Source organism: Micromys minutus (assembly GCF_963924665.1).
Source record: "Micromys minutus genome assembly, chromosome: 9".
Classification (NCBI taxonomy): domain Eukaryota; kingdom Metazoa; phylum Chordata; class Mammalia; order Rodentia; family Muridae; genus Micromys; species Micromys minutus.
This window is the reverse complement of record NC_137978.1, coordinates 63,268,688-63,287,039: the sequence shown is the minus strand read 5'-3', so window position 1 is coordinate 63,287,039 and position 18,352 is coordinate 63,268,688. Positions and strand designations below refer to the sequence as shown.

At 51.6% G+C, this 18,352-nt stretch overlaps 1 protein-coding gene across 8 annotated transcripts in view; it reads left to right on the top strand.

The window, feature by feature from the left end:
* CAMTA1 (calmodulin binding transcription activator 1) overlaps positions 1-18,352 on the top strand; it is a 773,163-nt gene that overhangs the window by 527,830 nt on the left and 226,981 nt on the right. For 7 of the 8 annotated variants that reach the window (XM_080921354.1, XM_080921355.1, XM_080921357.1 and 4 more), the window contains exon 6: positions 17,641-17,712. The exons of the other annotated variant lie outside the window; for it this stretch is intronic. In XM_080921354.1, the coding sequence (XP_080777480.1) occupies positions 17,641-17,712 (72 nt within the window). The remainder of the gene's footprint in view (positions 1-17,640; positions 17,713-18,352) is intronic. 8 annotated transcript variants of the gene reach the window in all.

Genomic DNA, 18,352 nt, shown 5'->3' with positions numbered 1-18,352 from the left:
TACACACACATAAACACACACTCACACACATACACATACACACACTCACACACATACACACATACACTTACACATACTTACACACACACTCACACACACTCACACACTCACACATACTCACACACATAGACACACACACTCACACACATACACATACACTCACACACATACACACACACTCACACACATATACACACACACTCACACAAAAACATACACATACATTTACACACACATACACACAATCACACATACACATACACACACTCACACACAAACACTCACACTCACACTTACTCACACACATAGACACACACACTCACACATATTCATTCACACACACATACACACACTCATACATGTACATATACACATACACTCATACACACACATACATATACACATACACACAGACACACACACACATATAGTGTGTGTGGTTTTCTTGCTTTTCTTGAGGCTAGAAGGCCAAGTCCCAGGCTCTGACAGATTCATTGTCAAGTTCTCTGGCTGTAGAAGTTGCTCTCTGGGCCCTGGAGTCACAGAAGGGTCCAGGCCGCTGTGAACAGGGCACAGGTCTGGTTACAGAGCTCTAACTGAACCAAGTCCTCTCCACAAGAGCTGTGTGTGTCCCAGCATCACTGGTGTGAATATAGATCCCCGAGCCTTTCCTAGAGGCTACACTCTGGGCCCTGCTTGTTCTGTGACAACTAAGGGCCGTTTTGCATACAGAGATATGAAATGGCTCAGAGCGCAGAAACAAAGGGGTCCTTAAACATCACCCTTCGCCAGTACTGATGCCACCGTGGCCTGTCGGGCACCATGAGTAAGGTCAAAGAGATGCCCGGGGTACAGGTGGCTTTTGGGAGCCACTCTGAGCAGGAAGCATGGAGTCTGACGCAGAACCTAGGATGTGGGCTATACCTCCATTTCTAGGCAATCAGGATTCTTTGAAGCTAATGATTCAAGAGGTACAGGTCCAGACCCCATCCTGGACCCACGGGTGAGGCACCCGCTTTTTAACTAAGGTTGCCCATGACAAGTGTGCCTGAAGTCAAGTGAAGTTTGTCGGGTGTGAAACGAGGTCTCTGACTCAGAAAGACAAGGGGCGAGGAGGACAGACTCTCCTGGGGTTGGGCAATTATGCCAGGAGGTGGGATCCAGGAGCCATCCCCCCCCTAACCCCTGAGGGACTGGTTAGGAACAAGGAAATGCTCATTCCCCAGAGGAAGGGAAGGGAGGGCTTCAGGACCAAACCTCGATGCAGGCCGGGCTGCGGTGGAAGGAGGCTGCGTGCATGTGAGAAGATAAGGAGGGGACAGGTCAGGTTCAGCTTCTGACCCCACCATCCCGAAACTGGGGCTAAGGTGAAGCCTCACCAGCTCACTGGGGGCACGGCTTGTAGGGTGCTGCCACCCAGTAAGCCAGGTCTGAATTCCTGCTGGTGTAGACACATTCCGAGCCTCTTCATGGTACAGTAGCTGCAACCCCCCCCCCAAGAAAAAAACGAGGTGTCAGTTCTTTTCTGGAAGGGTTAATGTGAAGACCAAGGGCCAGCAAGGGCACTGAACACTCAGTACACATGTCACTTCCTTAGGACGCAGTGACTCAGAGATCTAACTACATCCAGCGAGACTCTGAATGGAATTCGTTAAACCTCTCAGGAGCTGGAGACATGGCTCTGAGGTTAAGATCACAGGGTGCTCTTGTAGAGAACCCAAGTTTCACTCCCAGCACCCACTAACAAGCGCCTGTAACTCCAACCCCAGGGGACCCGGCACTCTCTTCTGGCCTCCATGTGTACCCACATGAATTTGTACATACATACATACATGTAGATACACTCACATATGAACACATATGTTCTTTAATCTTTAAGGAAGCTGGACATGTGATGTCACCATGTATGATGTCATCACTCATGCCCAGAGTTCCACTTAAGCTTCAGAGAAAGGGGAGGCAGGCTTCTGGTGGCCTGACCCACCACTGGTGTGTAGGAATGGCTTGTGCAGCTTGTGAATCTGAAACAGGTGAGACCCACCCCCTCCACCCCCTCCACCCCCTCCACCCCCTCCACCCCCCCCCCCCGCTGCCACTTCACCATCTTGCTCATGAGATTTGATGCCACCCGCCTAGGTTAGCAACATTTTGGGATTCCAACAAGTCATGATTTAGCACCACCCAATGGTTGCAGGCAACAAGAAGCCCGTTTCTCTCCCATTTTATGCAAGCAGAAAATTGGGACCGCATGCAGCCTGTGTGACATTACACACTTTAAAATATTGCGTTCTCTCTTGCCGGAGCCTGCAAACCCATTACAGGGTAGATAAAATGCAGGGCTAAGGGTGGGAGCCCAGAGAAGGCAACTAAATGTAGGGTGCCCGCATCCCATCATTAAGAAGAGCAAGCCCACTGCTCCCGCCCCGGGAGGCTCATCTTCCCAGAGGCTGCAGGACAATCTGTTATTTTGCCCAGGGAGGCCAGCAAAGATGATGCTCGCCACAGAGATGCAGGTGTAATTGCAGAGACGGGGCAGGCTGCTGCTTTAATGGGTGTGGGATCTGCAGGTAGCCTGTAGTGAACACCAGCTAAGCCCCTGAGCTCCGCTCCCCCCTCTTCAAAGGTCCCAGCCCCAGGAAACCAAGCCCCCCTGCCTTGTACCACTGAAGCATCCAGCCGTCCTCCTCCCCCTGCCCCTGGCTGCAGTGGAGAGCCATTTACTTCCAGTTGTCATCTGCAGATTACACCTCTCACCCACCGAGGCCTGGCTCAGAGTGCAGGAGGGACTTGGTGAGCAGATTTGAAGGGCTCACAGAGGGGAGGTGTGGCGCTGTGGCATTCTAGATACCCGCTGAACTGTGAGAGCAAGCGGACCTCCTTCCCACCCTGGCGGGTGGCGGACTTCACCACCACCAAGAAGGGTCTAGACTCCGCCCTGAGACTAGAGAGATCCTCGTCTCTGCTGTCCCTGTTCTCAAAAGCTCCCCCCACCCTCCCCAAATTTGATACTCAGATATGTGACTTTCCCAGAAAATTCTGTTTGTGCCAGGTTGAAGAGGCTAAAGGGAACAGGCAGACAAACCTCCCTAAGGAGCTGTGAGAAGGGTAAAGGGGCGGACCCCTTCTTGCCATCTTGTCTGCAGCAAGCTTGGCATGAGACCTGGAAGATTGGGCTGAACTGGCCCACAAGCTTCTGAGGATGGCAGCTACCAGCTGACTCAACAAGGCGCTAGGCTTCATGCCCTTGGTTTCTCAGGGTCCCTAGTTGGGTCCCAACTCTAGGCCTTTATCCCTAGACTCCTCTGTGCTAGCATATGGACACAGGAGCCGGAGGTCAACACGTGTTTGTACATGAGTATGTAAGTCATCGGCAAGTGTTAGGAAGAAGATAGAGATGTGGTGAGGTGTGGGGGGAGGGAGGTGCCTCTGGTGGACCCATGTTGAGGCAGCTCTTCCCCCTGAGGGACCAGATACACCATGATATAGTACAGAATAGAGTTTATTCAGGGTAGGGGGAAGGGAGTTAAGAGGGTGGTAGAGGCAGAGAGAGGGAGAAGAGGAGAGGAGTCCAGCCATGAGCACGTGGAGAGAGGGTGGGGAAAGGGAAGGGAGGGAGAGTGGGGTCAGGAAGGCAAAGAGCAAGAGAGGAGCAAAAGAGGAAGAGAGAAAGAGGAGGGGGCAAGCAGCCCCTTTTATAGTGCCAGGTAACGTTAGGGCAGAGTATACCTGGCTGTTGCTAGGTAACTGTGGGGTGGGGTTTACAAAATCCCAACATTCCCCCATTTTGTTTTAATTAAAAAGAAAAAAATTAAAGGCGATTGTGGAGCAGGAATCGGGTCGTCTCGATCTCTGCTTCACGCTTGCTTCGGGGCGACGTTTTCTCAGTGAACCTGGAAAAGTGGAAATGGGGATGTTTGTCCAGCCTTAGAGTTGGCTGTTTCCTTGCTGTCCAGGGTCTGTGGAACCGTCTGAGGATAGTTCAGAAGGAACCGGTTCAGTGGAAGCGTCTGTGTCGGCGAGAGAAGGCTGAAGCATCTGTAGGTTGCTTCTCTGGAGCTGTTCTAGATGTGATGAGCACCTGGACTTGGCAAGATGCTGGAACACACACACACACACACATGCACACACACACACACACACACACATACACACACACAATAGGGAGAGATTAAGTACGTTTGTAAGAAGGAAAACTTCTGCAGGAGCGGTCCTGGAGCTAGCAGAAAGTACAGGGAATACGCATCATATGGAAATATGGTGATGACATCGCCTCACGGTCAAATTGCAGGCCCCCTGGAATTTGAACCCCTGGCAAAGTGTGTATAAGGGACCCATGAGGGACAGCTGGGCTCTGAGTTCACAAGGCTGCGCCAGGCAAGGAGGGCCAGCAATCACCTCTGACGGAGACCCGGTGGCCTTAGCAAGTCCCACATCACAGGCACACCAACGGATGAGGGACTTGAGTGAGCCTGTGAGCTCTGTGACTTCAGCACTTCATGCCAGGCTCCCTGTTGCCCTCCTTGGGGACGGGGTGTGACTCCAGGATTTACCTGAATTGAGATGCCTCTCATAGGCTCATGTGTTTGAACAGTGAGTCTCCGGCAATGGTCCTGTTCGCTCTGCAAGGTTGTGGAAACAGGAGGCGGAGCTTCACTGTAAGTGAAGTCACTGGGGCAGGTCTTGGGGTCTCCAAGTCCAGCATGACTTCCTGCTTGTTCTCAGCACTTGGGAGGGGAAAGCAGGAGGGTCAGGAGTTCAAGGCCATTCTTGGCTATATGTTACATTTGAGTGCAGCCTGAGACTGTCTTAGGAAAAAACAGCATATATTATTATTACTATTATTATTACTATTATTATATTATCAAAACCCACGTTCCTTGGGTATTTTTGTCAAGCACGTTGCCATAGCAATAACTAAACTGTAACTAAAACAACTCGATAGACTGTGGCTTCTGGCTTCTGTCAGCTAGTCCAGTGGTTCTAACTGCCCACAGCGTGCCCTGTATTTCTTTACGCGGGTGAGTAATGTTCCTTTCTAGGGCGCTGTTGTATCTTGTCACCACTTCATCTCAGGATAGACTTGTGGGCTGCCTGAGTCTGGTGTAAAGAGTGTCCCTGGGGGTCTGTGTTACGGAAAACTCATTCACTCTTTTAGAGCATCTACTTAGACACCCGGATGCTGGCCAGATAGTAATGCTGTGGTGACTCTGTGAGGAACACACCACAGTTTCTGTGTAAAGGTCAAAAAAGACGACCTTTTGACCAGCGCCACTGGGTTCCATGGAAACAGATAGAGCAGGACCCCATTCCCTCCCAATAGGAACTCAGATCTTGGTCTGAGCCCACAGGGCTGCGATGGGGGTGGGAGGGCACAAAACCAACCGCCAAGTGAGGCAGATGATGGAGAGGTTTTAGTCAGCTGGGTCTCCCAGCAGGGTTCTGCAGAGGGTCACCCAGCAGGGTTCCGCAGGGGTCTCCCAGCAGGGTTCTGCAGAGGGTCACCCAGCAGGGTTCTGCAGAGGGTCTCCCAGCAGGGTTCTGCAGAGGGTCTCCCAGCAGGGTTCCGCAGGGGTGGGTCACCCAGCAGGGTTCTGCAGAGGGTCTCCCAGCAGGGTTCTGCAGAGGGTCTCCCAGCAGGGTTCCGCAGGGGTGGGTCACCCAGCAGGGTTCTGCAGAGGGTCTCCCAGCAGGGTTCTGCAGAGGGTCTCCCAGCAGGGTTCTGCAGAGGGTCTCCCAGCAGGGTTCTGCAGAGGGTCACCCAGCAGGGTTCTGCAGAGGGTCTCCCAGCAGGATTCTGCAGAGGGTCTCCCAGCAGGATTCTGCAGAGGGTCTCCCAGCAGGGTTCTGCAGAGGGTCTCCCAGCAGGGTTCCGCAGGGGTGGGTCACCCAGCAGGATTCTGCAGTGGGTCTCCCAGCAGGGTTCTTCAGAGGGTCTCCCAGCAGGATTCTGCAGAGGGTCTCCCAGCAGGATTCTGCAGAGGGTCTCCCAGCAGGGTTCTGCAGAGGGTCTCCCAGCAGGGTTCCGCAGGGGTGGGTCACCCAGCAGGGTTCTGCAGAGGGTCTCCCAGCAGGGTTCCGCAGGGGTGGGTCACCCAGCAGGGTTCCGCAGGGGTGGGTCACCCAGCAGGGTTCCGCAGGGGTGGGTCACCCAGCAGGATTCTGCAGTGGGTCTCCCAGCAGGGTTCTGCAACAGTGCCTCCTTTGATCACAGCACGTGGACATGAGCAGCCCAGTTCCTGTTCTTCTGAGACTAACAGCAGGCTAGGCCGAGCCACACATGACCAAGAAGAGGGTTCTTCCTGTCTCTGCATTTCTCTTCTTCACAGCCAGGGTGATCCTGACAGGGGCCTAAGTCTCAGTGCTTCTGGACCTCAAAGCCACAGTCCACCAGCTAGAAAGGTTAATCTCCCATGTGGGCGAGCATCAAAGCAGCCAGGCTTGGCGGCCTTGTGCTCACAGATTCAGTATTTCTAGGCCTTGCTGTGGGTATCTGGGTGCTGTATACAGTAAGGGACCTTCCTTGCCTACTGAATCCTAGGAACAGACTGTGAAGAGGAGAGGGAGGGGAAGGGAAAGAGTGAAAGGGAGGAAGAGAGAGGGAGAAGGATTGGGAGTGCCTTGGACCAAGACCTTCCCCATTCTAGGACTAGAAGGGGTGGGGCAAAGTGAGGGAGGCCAGGAGTGACCCACTTCTGCTGAGGTCACCCAGTGACCATGCTACACAGTCAGTGGATAGACGATCTGGCTTTTACACTTCCCCACTGTGGAGTGGTGAGCCCAGCCAAGGTCATGAGGTCATGACCTGAGTTTCAAACCAGGCTTAGGGGAAGGAGCCATCCAGCAATGTGGCCAGGTCCAGCAGCCCCAGACAACACCACTGATTTTGAATAGCCCTGACCTCAGACAAAGGAGGGTTCTCCCACTGCAGCCCAGCTAGGGATCTCCAGGGACCACCAGAGGGGATACCATGAGAACTACAGAGATGGGGATAATCTGTGGGTATCAGTCACTAAAAACACATTGTCATTTCACCCAGCAGAACTGCCAGATTGGGGCTGACATCCCTCCTTGCTCCCACTGGCAGACCCAGATAGAACACAGCTCTGACCCACAGTCATTATCCTGGGGTGTGTAGGGGAGTTTCGAACCCACACTCTGTTCCTGCTGGGGTGGGTTTTCACAGGACATACCTTCCACTGTAGATCTGTGCCTGAGAATGCAAGATGAGGAGAGGCCTCTGGGCTTCACTCGGCCAGCTAGACTCTATCCACGCTGAGATGGCCAAGTTTGGACATCAGAAGAGGCTAGGTAGGGTAGGAGGCCCACAGCTCTTTAAGGGGCTGGAGCTGCTGAGAACTCTTTTTTCCATTCTCCCAGGGCGAGGCTGGATGCCCATCCTGGCACACATGTCCACGCCTGACTTGGCATGAGTCTGAATGTGTGTATTCTGACATGGGCTCCTAGATGGGTTTCTTTCCCAGGGGGGCCCATCCCTGCCACCTTCCCCTCTTGTAGAGATGTTTTTGTGAACTTAAGAAAAAAATCGGGAAAAGGTCGATTCCTGCTGTCCAGCCCATTAATTCTGCACGCTCAGGCCAGAATTAACCTTGGCAAGCCTTGAGAGGAGAGAGTAATTCTAACCTTAAAAATCTGCTGATTAAAGCTGGTTTGAGGAATTCGACTCCCTGCTTAATGTCTTGGCAGGGAGCCCAGCCTCGCATTAACATAGCCAGTCTGGCCTGCCATTTCCCCCACCTCCTTCACAAACAAAGCCTCATGACCTGTTTTAAGTAAGAATCCCTTCCCAGCGTGAGTGCCTCTGGGTGGCAAAGGTGTGCCTTGGTACCCGGATGGTGTTACAGGTGTTTAGCAGATGCAGTTCCGGAGCCTACCTGCAGAGGGAGCCAATCCCAGCCACCACTTTGTGCTTCCCCCTTCTCATTTAGAATGGCCATTGCCTGCCTAGAGTGTGGGATTCTGTTAGCCACCTCTGCTGCCCTCTAGGGGATAGGCATGGAGGGGTGGGAGAAAGAGGGTTGGCTCCCGGGAAATGCAGAGAGACCCTAGCCCCAGAGAGCACAACCTCACCTTGGACAGCAGTTCTCCCTCTCTCTAGTCATTCTAAATGCGCAAAATACACAGGGGATGCTGTCCACAGGGATGCCAGGCCAAGAAGAGCCTACGGAAATCCATTGTCTACGTGAGAAAACCCTGGACACCTAACACAGACAGGACGGACAGATAGCTTCATACCAAGGGAGGGAGGGGAGCTGTCTAGTTGTCACCAGTACAAACCACTGGCACGATCAAGATCAGTTCCAACCACTTGACAAACCTACAAGAAATGAGTCTGAGCAATGCACTTTGATGAGAAAAAGGAAATTTCGCTTCATTTATTTATCACTTATGTCTTGTAGCTTTGGAAGTATTTGTAATAGAAATGGCAAGGCTATATTGAAATCAGCTGGAGGTACAGACCCCTGATGGCTGGCTGAGAACACACACACACACACACACACACACACACACATCAGGACAAGCAGGGCCAGAGAGCCTGGTGCACCCACAAGGGGAAGGACAAAGGCCATGTTCCTCCCAAGTGGGGCCAAAGATCATGTGCCAGGACAGGTAGCTAAGGCTGAGAACATAAAACCTCCAGCATCCATCCGGCTCCCCAGAGCAAGTGGGCCGGGGCTGGAATGACAGGAACCATGTGCTCCTGCCCGTGGGTCCCCAGAGAGTGGGAGAATGTTCAGGTGAAGGTGGCTAAGCACCCAGACTTCAGCCCAGGAGGCAGACTGGAAGGAGCCGATTGTAGGCACAAGATGATCTCAGGACAGATGTGCACACCCACTGCGGCCTGGTCATCCCTGACCAGGGCTTCACAGCTGGAAACAGTGCCGGCCACACACCCAAATGTACCTTATTACCAGTTTTTGGCCGTTACTATATTTTATACCCATTAATTTATTAATCTTGGAAACCGCCACCACCCAACCCGCCCCCCCCCCACGCTAGCACAATAAAGTCAGAGCTCTGGGAATTTTATTTATATCTTTGAACATGATTTTTATGCCTTCTTATCTAAAACTTCATTTAATCTTTATCGCAGTCCTCATTCATGCGATCCTTAGGCTGACGAGGCTTTACTGGGGCGGTTTCTCTGCACAAGCACGGTGTCTCCCGAGGGTGAGAGCCCAGTTGGAGGAGGTTGGTGCTGCTGGAGGCTGGCGCCAGAGTCAGGACTGCTATCCTTGTGCTGTGACGCTGAGACCGGCAGTCTGCCCCCCACCACCACACTGGCCCTTTCCCCAGTGCTTGCTGCTTCTCTCCTGCAGTCTGCCCCCCACCACCACGATGCCCCCTCCCCCGTGCCTGTTGCTTCCTCAGCTTCCTACTCTTCCCAAAAGGGACCCGCTAGAGAAGTATGTTGAGATGCCAGGTAACCCTCTAGTTTGAGAACCCTGTCTCCATATTTTCCTGGTGCACCCCGCAGGGCCATCTCTCTGTGCCTTTGCTGAGACGGAGGTGGCAGAAGAGAGCTTCAGAAGCAAGAGGTGGGAGACAGCAGGTACCCTCTTGCCTGGAGACTAGTGGGGCGTGCTCAGTGCCACACCATAGTGACCCCACCACTGATGTCTCCCTCAGCCTTCTCTGCTTGCTTCTACAAGGGAATTCCCCTACCCTGAGAACCAGCCCATTTAGGGGGCTGTAGTGTCTGCTGTTTGTGTGTTCTGGGGCCAACAGACCTCTTTACAGAGAAGAGTGTCCCAGGAAGAGACAAGGGTCTCTGTCTTTTCTTTCTCCTTCACATGCTTCCTGTGAGGGTGGGGAGCTTTGAGACATGTCCTGCCTCTGTCCAGCCTTCTCTCTTCCTTCTCTTGGCTCTACCTTGGCAAACCTGTTTCACAGCCAGGCTGAGCCACCTGGTCCCCAGCATCCCTCTATGGTGTGGGTCAAATCTTTTGTCTCAGCGCTCCCATGACCCTTGCAGTTCTGAGGAGAGTCCAGAGTTTAGCTATGACATCACTGTGACCTTATCCAAGGAAGACCACAACAGGCACATGTATGGAGAGAAAATCTCATCAGCCTTCTTTAGAAGATCTCAAGATGTTCTCTATTGGGCCACCCATCCTTCCAGGTTCCCTATAGCACCCAGTACAGCGATGCTCAGTTAGATGGGCTAAAGACCAGCTCAGCATCCTGAAAAGACAGGACCTCATGATGCCAGATGAGGAAAAGCAACTTTGAGGGAGGAGGCATCCTTTGGAAGATGATCATTGGGGAAGATTTTTCATCCCTGCTCAACAACATCTCTCTCAAGGCCCCAAAGAAAGCACAGTATTCAGGGCTGTTTCCAGGAGAGACCCTGAGCACGATGCTGGGCAGCCTGGCATCTCCTTTGGCTATTGGGGAAGGTCAGGACTGAGGATTCGGTGACCTTTGCTCACTGGTCATTGTCCAGTGTGGCGAGGGACAGGCCATGTGGGGAGGTCTTAGGAGTGGGGCGGGGTAGGAGCTTTGGCCAGTGATGATCTAATATTCCCAATTTCTGCTGTCGCTCTACCCTGGAGGCCAAGTCAGCCTGCAATCCATTTACCTCAGACTCATTTGAAAGCAATTCACTATTCAAGAGTCCCCAGCCCCAGCACCTGTGCAGGCAGCATGCAAATTAAACTATTGGGTCTAATCTTAAATTAATACAAACCAAATCCTTCAACGAGGACAGTTCTAGAAGCCACCCCAGGGACTTCATCACTTTTGCTTGAGACAGAGGCAGGTCCCGTGGAGGACCTGACTTCTTGCCCATTGCACCAGTGAGAAGCAATCAGGGGTGGTGTGCTGTGGGAGAAGACACAAGGGCTTCAGGAGGCAACCAAGGCTCCATCAGGTCCCTAAGATGCTAGGTGACTTTGAGCCTGACTAGGCATTGGGTCCCCTCAAAGATGCCTCTGTGCAGTTAGAGGGCCATTGTGTCAGCCTTCACGTGTCCCATGCAGGCTTTTCCCCAAACGCCATGGACCAGTCTTACGGTTCAGGGCACCTGCTTCCTTCTTTCTGTGCCTTGGTATATATTTGCTATGGTTAGGGGTATCTAGGAGGCACTGGGAGAAAACTGCTCCTTGGGGAAGTACCTGTCCCCTAATATGTCAAATCTTCAGCAGGAAAAGACTGCCCTGACCCTACCCTGAGCCTCTGTACCACTGTACCTAGCAGACACCAGCATTTAGCTCATCCTCAGCCTGTCTGCAGCCAGTCAGCCCTTCAGGTCTTAGGAGAGCCCCACAGGCCCTCCAGCCTCCACTGATGCCCATGGAATTAGGCTCACTACCCAGAAAGGTTAAGCCCCTCTTTGGTCCCGTCACCCCAAATCTAGAAGCAATAGGCTCAAATGCCTCTTGGGTCACAGCTAGAATCAGGGAGCTCTTATCCTCTACCATGTAAAGACTGTCCAGAAGCAGTAAAAGAGGAAAACTGGGGGGGCAGGGGGAGGTGAGACACGGACACAGGGGGAGAGCCACGCTTGGCCCGTTGGCCCACAAAGCTGCCCATAGTCAACTGAGAGTCCTGACCAGTGGAGAGGGAGGGACCCACAGAAGCCTGAGACATTTGTTTCACACAGGGAGTTGACACACTGCTCCTGGGTCTTAATGGGGCTGTCCTTTCATAGGACTCTGCCCACAACTTCTAATACATAGGATTCAGTTAAGAAACGCAGGAAAGACCCATGGCATCCCTTCCTGTCCAGAGTCTGTTCAGAAGGTCACTGCCATCTACCCAGTCTGGTGTCTTCTGCCTGTCACCTCCCAGGCCACCTCCTCCTAACCCTCCTTATCTCGACACAAATGTCCCTTCCTCTCTGGTGGCTTTGCTGACCTTCAACCCTGAAGGAGCACATGTCACCCTCTCTGAGGTCTTGGGCCTCTTGTTTAGTCTTTACCCTCTATTGGGGTTCACTCAAGAGCCTAGGAGATAGGAGCAGATGTTATTCTGGAGACAATAAGAGTAAAAATCTCCTTGAGATCACCTCTTCTTTCCATGTACCTCTAAGCCCAAATCTGCTTGCCCAGGGTGACCTCCCGTGCCTCCAGGGTGCCTGTGGGAGTAGGGCCGAGTCTCACCTGGATGCTCACCTCCTCAACAGGGTCAAACTGGCATCTTCCAGAGGGATTCTCTCTTCCCTCCTGTGGACTCCATCATCACCTCTACACAGAGGCTCACTTTAAACCCATTTGTCATCAGATACAAGTGAGAGAATTAAACTAGGCACACCAGAATCCATTCACTTGGGCCTTTGTGGAGGAGGGCCTTTGTGGAGACGGTTACCTGCGCCCACCCCCACCCCAGGGAAGAGGAAAGCCAGGCAGAGCTCTCTCATCTTTGCCTCTGAGGAGTGTAGAAGCTACTGCAGCAGCTGCAGCCAGATCTCAGACCCTGGCAGGCTGCCTGGCTGCTGTGATCTCAGCAGGGACTTCCACAGAGGAGGCACCCTACCCTTTCGAGAGGATTACAGATGAGATTTGCTGGCTCATGCCCTGGTCTGAGGACACTGCATGTAGTATCCATGTTTTAGAGCCGACTTCAAGGAGTGAGCTCTTCTGGGGCAGGGTCAGAAGGTTCTGGGAACCTTTGATGGTTGAGTCCTGCTAATCCTGGAAAAATGATGGGTTTGGGACATTAGACATTTCAATTCCCCAATTCCCTGCTCCTAAAGCACCAAATTCTCCATGCCTTGGTGCTTGGGATTCTGCTCTAAGGGTCTCGGCCTATTAGTGACATTTCCTATTGGTGGGACAAAATAGCCAACAAAAATTTTTGAGGAAGGAAGGGTTGCTCTGCAGTTCCGGGAAGTGCCTTCCACAGCAAGGGAATCTCAGAGCAACTGGTAAGGCTGCATCTGCAGGAAGCAGACATTGGATGCTGGTGGTGAGCTGGCTGTGCGTTCCTTATTCATTCTTTGATGTCAGCCTATAGGATGATGCTTCCCACAGTTCAAGGTGGGTTTTCCCACCAGGATTAACCCAATCTAGGAACTCCCTTACAGATAATTCCAGAGGTTGTTTTCCAGGGTGAATCTAAGCCCCACCTTCACATTCAAGGCCAACCATAATATTGTGTCTTGTGGCTGAAGAGCTGAGCTGTTCATTTTAATTCCTGTAAAGGATTTGCATAGCCACACATGGCTAGAGGCTGTCCTGTTGAATAATGTCTCTCCGTGGAGACCTGGACAGTTTCTTCTGGCGCTGGTGTAGGAGGCTCCAGGAACCCTTGCTGGTTGAGTCCTGCTGGCCTAGCATGAACAGACTCTGGTCTTCAAATGATTTTGCAGGCCCTTGTTTCTGATGCCTTGACTTCTCTAGGGAGAGTGCTCTGTGTACCAAACCTTAGAATAACATGTGGCTTGTCTTCCATGTGGCTACCTTTCCCAGGAAAGGAAAGTCAATAGCAAACTGGTCTTTCGAAGATGTGGGGCTCCCTGTCTACTACGTCGTCCTGAGAGGTGAATCAGTGTGATGGGGTGTTTCCTCTAGGGAAACCAAGTATCCAGTGATGCTGTACTCTTCCAAGGGAGAGTGGTTACACGTGCTCAGTCTCAGGGTCAGAAAAAGAGCAAACCACAAAAAGTGCAACTCAAACGCATATTCAACCCACTGTATCATGGGAATGTTTGTTAACTGTTTGTCCTGTGGTTTCCGTCTACTTGTGCTGTGGCAGCGCCTTCCTAACCTTGCTTTGATAAACAGCCGAGGTCTGAGAACGGAGGGACAACAGTGTCTGCTGTAGGTAGGGGACTTTTTTCTTTTTCTTTTCTTTTTTTTTTTTCTTTCTTTCTTTTTCTTTTCTTTTTTTTTTTTTTTTTTTTTTGAAGAACCATATAATGCTCATGTCTCCCTTTCTGGTGGGTGGGGCTTGGCAAATTCTGGCTTGGCCTAAGAGCCAACTGTGGGTTTTACATTCCATCAACAGTTTTCTGAAACCGAAAGAAACAGCAACACTCACGACGTGTGGAAATCACGTGCAACTCACATTTCAGTGTCTCATTAGGGCAAGCCACATCTATCCATAGACCTGTCCCCTAAGGCTGCTTTGGCCCCACAGGGAAGAACTGAACAGACTAGTGGTCTGACTCACAAAACTAAAAATAACTAAAAATGCTTACCATCTAGATCCTGTCCCTCAACAGAATGCTTGCCCGCCCCTGTGAGAAACAGAAGGGTGGAATGTGAATCCCCAATCACGAAGGTGTGCACCATTCTCTCCGGGAAAGTCTCTGTGCTTCTTAATGTCCCTACAGACAGCATGCACTCTCCTGTCCAGGACCTCTGCTATGTAACTGGAATAGAAAGGGTTCTTGTGGGCTCCTGCAGAAGCTGAGATGTGGAAAAGACAGAGGTGAAAAACAGGCAGCTGGCCTCAGAGCCACCCCTGGTGAAAGCAGGTCTGCACCAGAGATTCCGGAGGCCAGCAGGGCACCGTGAGCCAGTGTTATCTCTGAGAGAGCAGAGGCATTAGGGGAGCTTAGTTGGGTCAGTAGAAGTGTCTAGGCCCCGCCTGTACCTCTAGGGCTTGCCCTAGATGGCTTGGTTAGGAAACGTGGGCCTTGTGTGATAGAAGCTGGAAGCCAAAGGGAAGAGGTGTGTGTGTGTGTGTGTGTGTGTGTGAGAGAGAGAGGGGGGGGGGAGTCTGAGAGATTAATGGAAACAATGAGATGAGACAGAGAGAGACAGAGACAGAGAGACATAGAGACAGAGAGAGAGTCTGAGAGATTAATGGAAACAGTGAGATGAGACAGAGAGAGACACAGAGAGAGAGAGACATAGAGACAGAGATAGAGACAGAGAGAGAGAAAGAGAGAGAGAGAGAGAGAGAGAGAGAGAGAGAGAGAGAGAGAGAGAGAGAGAGAGAGGGAGCAGAAACAGATGGAAAGGCAGAGAGAGCTGGAGAAGGGCTCCCCATGGCGACTTGCCCATTCCGCCCTCCTAACCAATACAGCAAGCTCTGCCTTTGGCACATGGAGACCAGCGCACCTGTTGCTCTGGGTGATGTGTTTAATTTGAAGACAGCTGTTCTTGGTTGTTGGTCCCTCTGTTACTCCATCTCTCCTTTTATTAAAAGATAAAACTGTTGTGTGGCTTACAGGGAAGACCAGTGTGTTAGAGGGAGGTTGCTGGACCTTAACCACTAAATGTGGCTCTTCTCGGGACTACTTCTGGCATTACTGAAGATGTCTAGTTGTCTGTCTGTCTCTGTGTCTATCTGTCTCTCTGTCTCTCTCCATCTCTCTGTTGCTGTATCTCCACCCACCTGACATTTGTTTCCTAACTAGCATACCAAGCAACAGGTTCCCTTGGGGTATTTTCATACACCCTTAGTCTTGCTCTATCCCCACCCCACCTGCCCCTCTCCCTGATCTCCAGCCTCTGTCCCTAATTTCATGATTCTTCCCAGAACCTCCATTCCGTTTGTGTAGCACGTGTGTCCCATGGCACAGCCCGCCCTCCATCTTGAAGCCTCGTTCTTTATAGACACGCATCCATTTTTCTCTGAACTTTATTTTGCTTATGTAGTGATTCTGGGCACTTCTGGGCAGACGGGTTGTTGGCTGGCATGTGTGGAGAGGGTACTCCTGCTCACTTCCTTTCCACAGGATTCCAGAAGGCTAAGATCTACAGATAGGAGGGCACTGGAGAGAGATACAATGCTAGAAGCCGCCTTTGTTCATTTCACGTCTGGAGGAGAGTAAACATTAAGAAGACACAGACAAGTGTCTTTTATTTCAAAGGGACAGGAACCCTTCGCTCAGCCATCAGTGTCCCCTCCCCTTGGCTCATGAAATAAGGCAAACAAATAAATAAAAGGTCCCCTGAAGGAAAGAGGGTACAGATAGTCACAGGTGGCCGCTAATTTCGTTGCTAAAACACTTAGGGGAAAAAAAGTCCAAGCAAGAATCAACCTGGCAAGAAATGAAAAGGGAAAAAAAATCCCAATCACAAAACCAAAACACAGCATCTTGCAAACCAGGAAAGTCGGGGAAGAATATTGCCTTCTTAATAATAAATACATTTCGTGGGCAAGAACTGCAAGGGAACTGTTTAAATTAATTTCCGCTTTGTTTGTTTGGTTTGTACAGGGCTGAAATCCCAGCTGACAGCGATCTGTAAAAGTTCTAACATATTGGAAATCTGATTTTCTTGCAGCCTGAATCCCAGAGTCCAAAATGATTTCTCTTTCAACTCTGCTAATCAGACAGGCAGGGCTCAAATGGACTCTGAGTCGAGCCAAATTGCACTTGGTCTTTCTGGGGGATATAAAAATGTCTGACAGAAGGGCCAAAGGGAGGCTGCCTGCCATTCCTCTCTGCTACGGGGAGATGGGAACAGTCCCTCGGTGTCCTGGGCAGCTCAGCCAGCTTGCTCTTCTCTCTCCACTCCACCCTTTCTGGACTGTATCTTGACAAGCCATGGGAGCTCTGAGGATGGAAAGGGAGAGGTCTGTTTAACTTGGAGCTGAAAGCCAAAAGCAAAAGCTCTGGTGTGGATCCCATCACTAAGCACCGTGAGACAGCCCTTGCCGAATCGGTGAGCTGTGGCTGGATATCCTTCTCTCCAGTGCAGATCTCCAGAGGACCCTAACTGGCAGGTCACCCTGGTTCCCTTCTCATCTCACCAGCAGGCTCACCCCTTGAGAACCAAGCTCCGTATGCAGATCAGCTGCCCCCACCCAAACATGGGGGCTGTAACGCAGTCCATCCACCAGTCAGCTCCACCTGAGTGGCCCAAGTGATAGGTCCTGAGGACTGACCTTCCTCCTGAATCAGCCCAAAACCTCAGCACCCCCTCCCCCATTCACTAACCAAATCTATCTGCAGAAAATACAAGAAGCAAGCAAACAAATGCAGGAAGCACCCAACTAACCAACCCTTGCTCAAAAGCAAAAGTGGGTTACATAGGAAGCGGTAACCCCACCTCTGTAGACATACTCCACTGTTGCCCAGCCTTGTTCCCATTAGTGCTGGATTTATGTCAACAAAGGATGCCTATCCTGGGACAGTACGTGTGTATGCATGCGCACCCACACACATGTCTCTCTGTGTGTGCATACATGTGTATATGTGTACATGTGCACAAATGTCTGTGTGATTGTGCACATGCATGCGTGTGTGCATGTGCACACATATATGTCTGTGTGTGTATGTGCACACAGCTCTGTGTATGCATGCATGTGTGTATGTGTGCATGAGCACACAGGACTGTGTATGTATGCACATGTCTGTGTGTGTGTATGTGTGCACATGCATGTGTGTGTGTGTTGTTTTGTTTTATGCCACACAGTAACCCTCAGTCCTTCCCATGTACCCAAAGGTCTCAGCCTAAGCTGTAGTAATCAGCATGGTGACTTCGGCCCCTGACTGCCACCTGGCTGTTCTGAGTTCTCTGATGTCTCTAGTCCTCCACAGGGTGCCCGCACACCCGCCTCAGGCATGCCCTGCAATCCATCTTAAACCCTATGCCTGGAGTCCACCCTGTGCCTCAGTCTCCCCAGGCCTGCCAGCAGTGGCGTGGCCCCTCTTGCTCCTCTTTGTCTTCTTCCCTCCCTTCCCTCTTTCCAACTGAACTCTCGTTTTTCCTCTCTCCCTAGTGCTTGTACGGCTGCTATGTCCATTCCTCCATCATACCTACTTTCCACCGGAGGTGCTACTGGCTCCTTCAGGTAGGTGGCTGGGATTGGATTCTTCTTGCGTCGCTTGCTGGTGCTTGGGAAGGGTCTGTGGAGGGTGCAGAGGGGGTATGGGGCTCCTGTGTGTGACAGCGATTTGGGGGCTGAGAGCCCTGGTGCGGTTTCCTAGTTGTCGGTGCTATTTGACAAGGCTGGTTTGGTGACAGGTCTGATTGTGAGATTCCATGAAGGAGACAAGAGCTGGTGGCCGGGGTGTACCTTGCTCATTCAAAGAGTAGATGCTTCAAGGTGCTTAGGTTCCTGGTTTCCTTATAAAAGAACAAAAAAAGAAGGCTTGGTGTCCCATCCCTCACTATAAAACCCCTGTTGGCTACAATTCATGTATTAATTTGCTTTCTTGGTTAGTCAGGAGGTACATGTGGCAAATAGGCTTCCAGGGCTGTTTTTTGGTACGGTGGGATTGACAGCGGTGCCTGCTGGGGAGAAGTAGGTCTTGACTCCTTGGGAAGGAGCTCTGTGGTTAATTTGTAAAGCCAGCCTTAAAGAATGTGGTGTGGGAGCATCTGCCATGCTCGTGGAGGATGGTCTGTGCCTGTGGTTGTGTGGTGCAGCCAGGCAGCCTCTGTCCGTGGTACTGGCCAGGCAGCCTCTGGTTACGAGCAAACGTCTATGT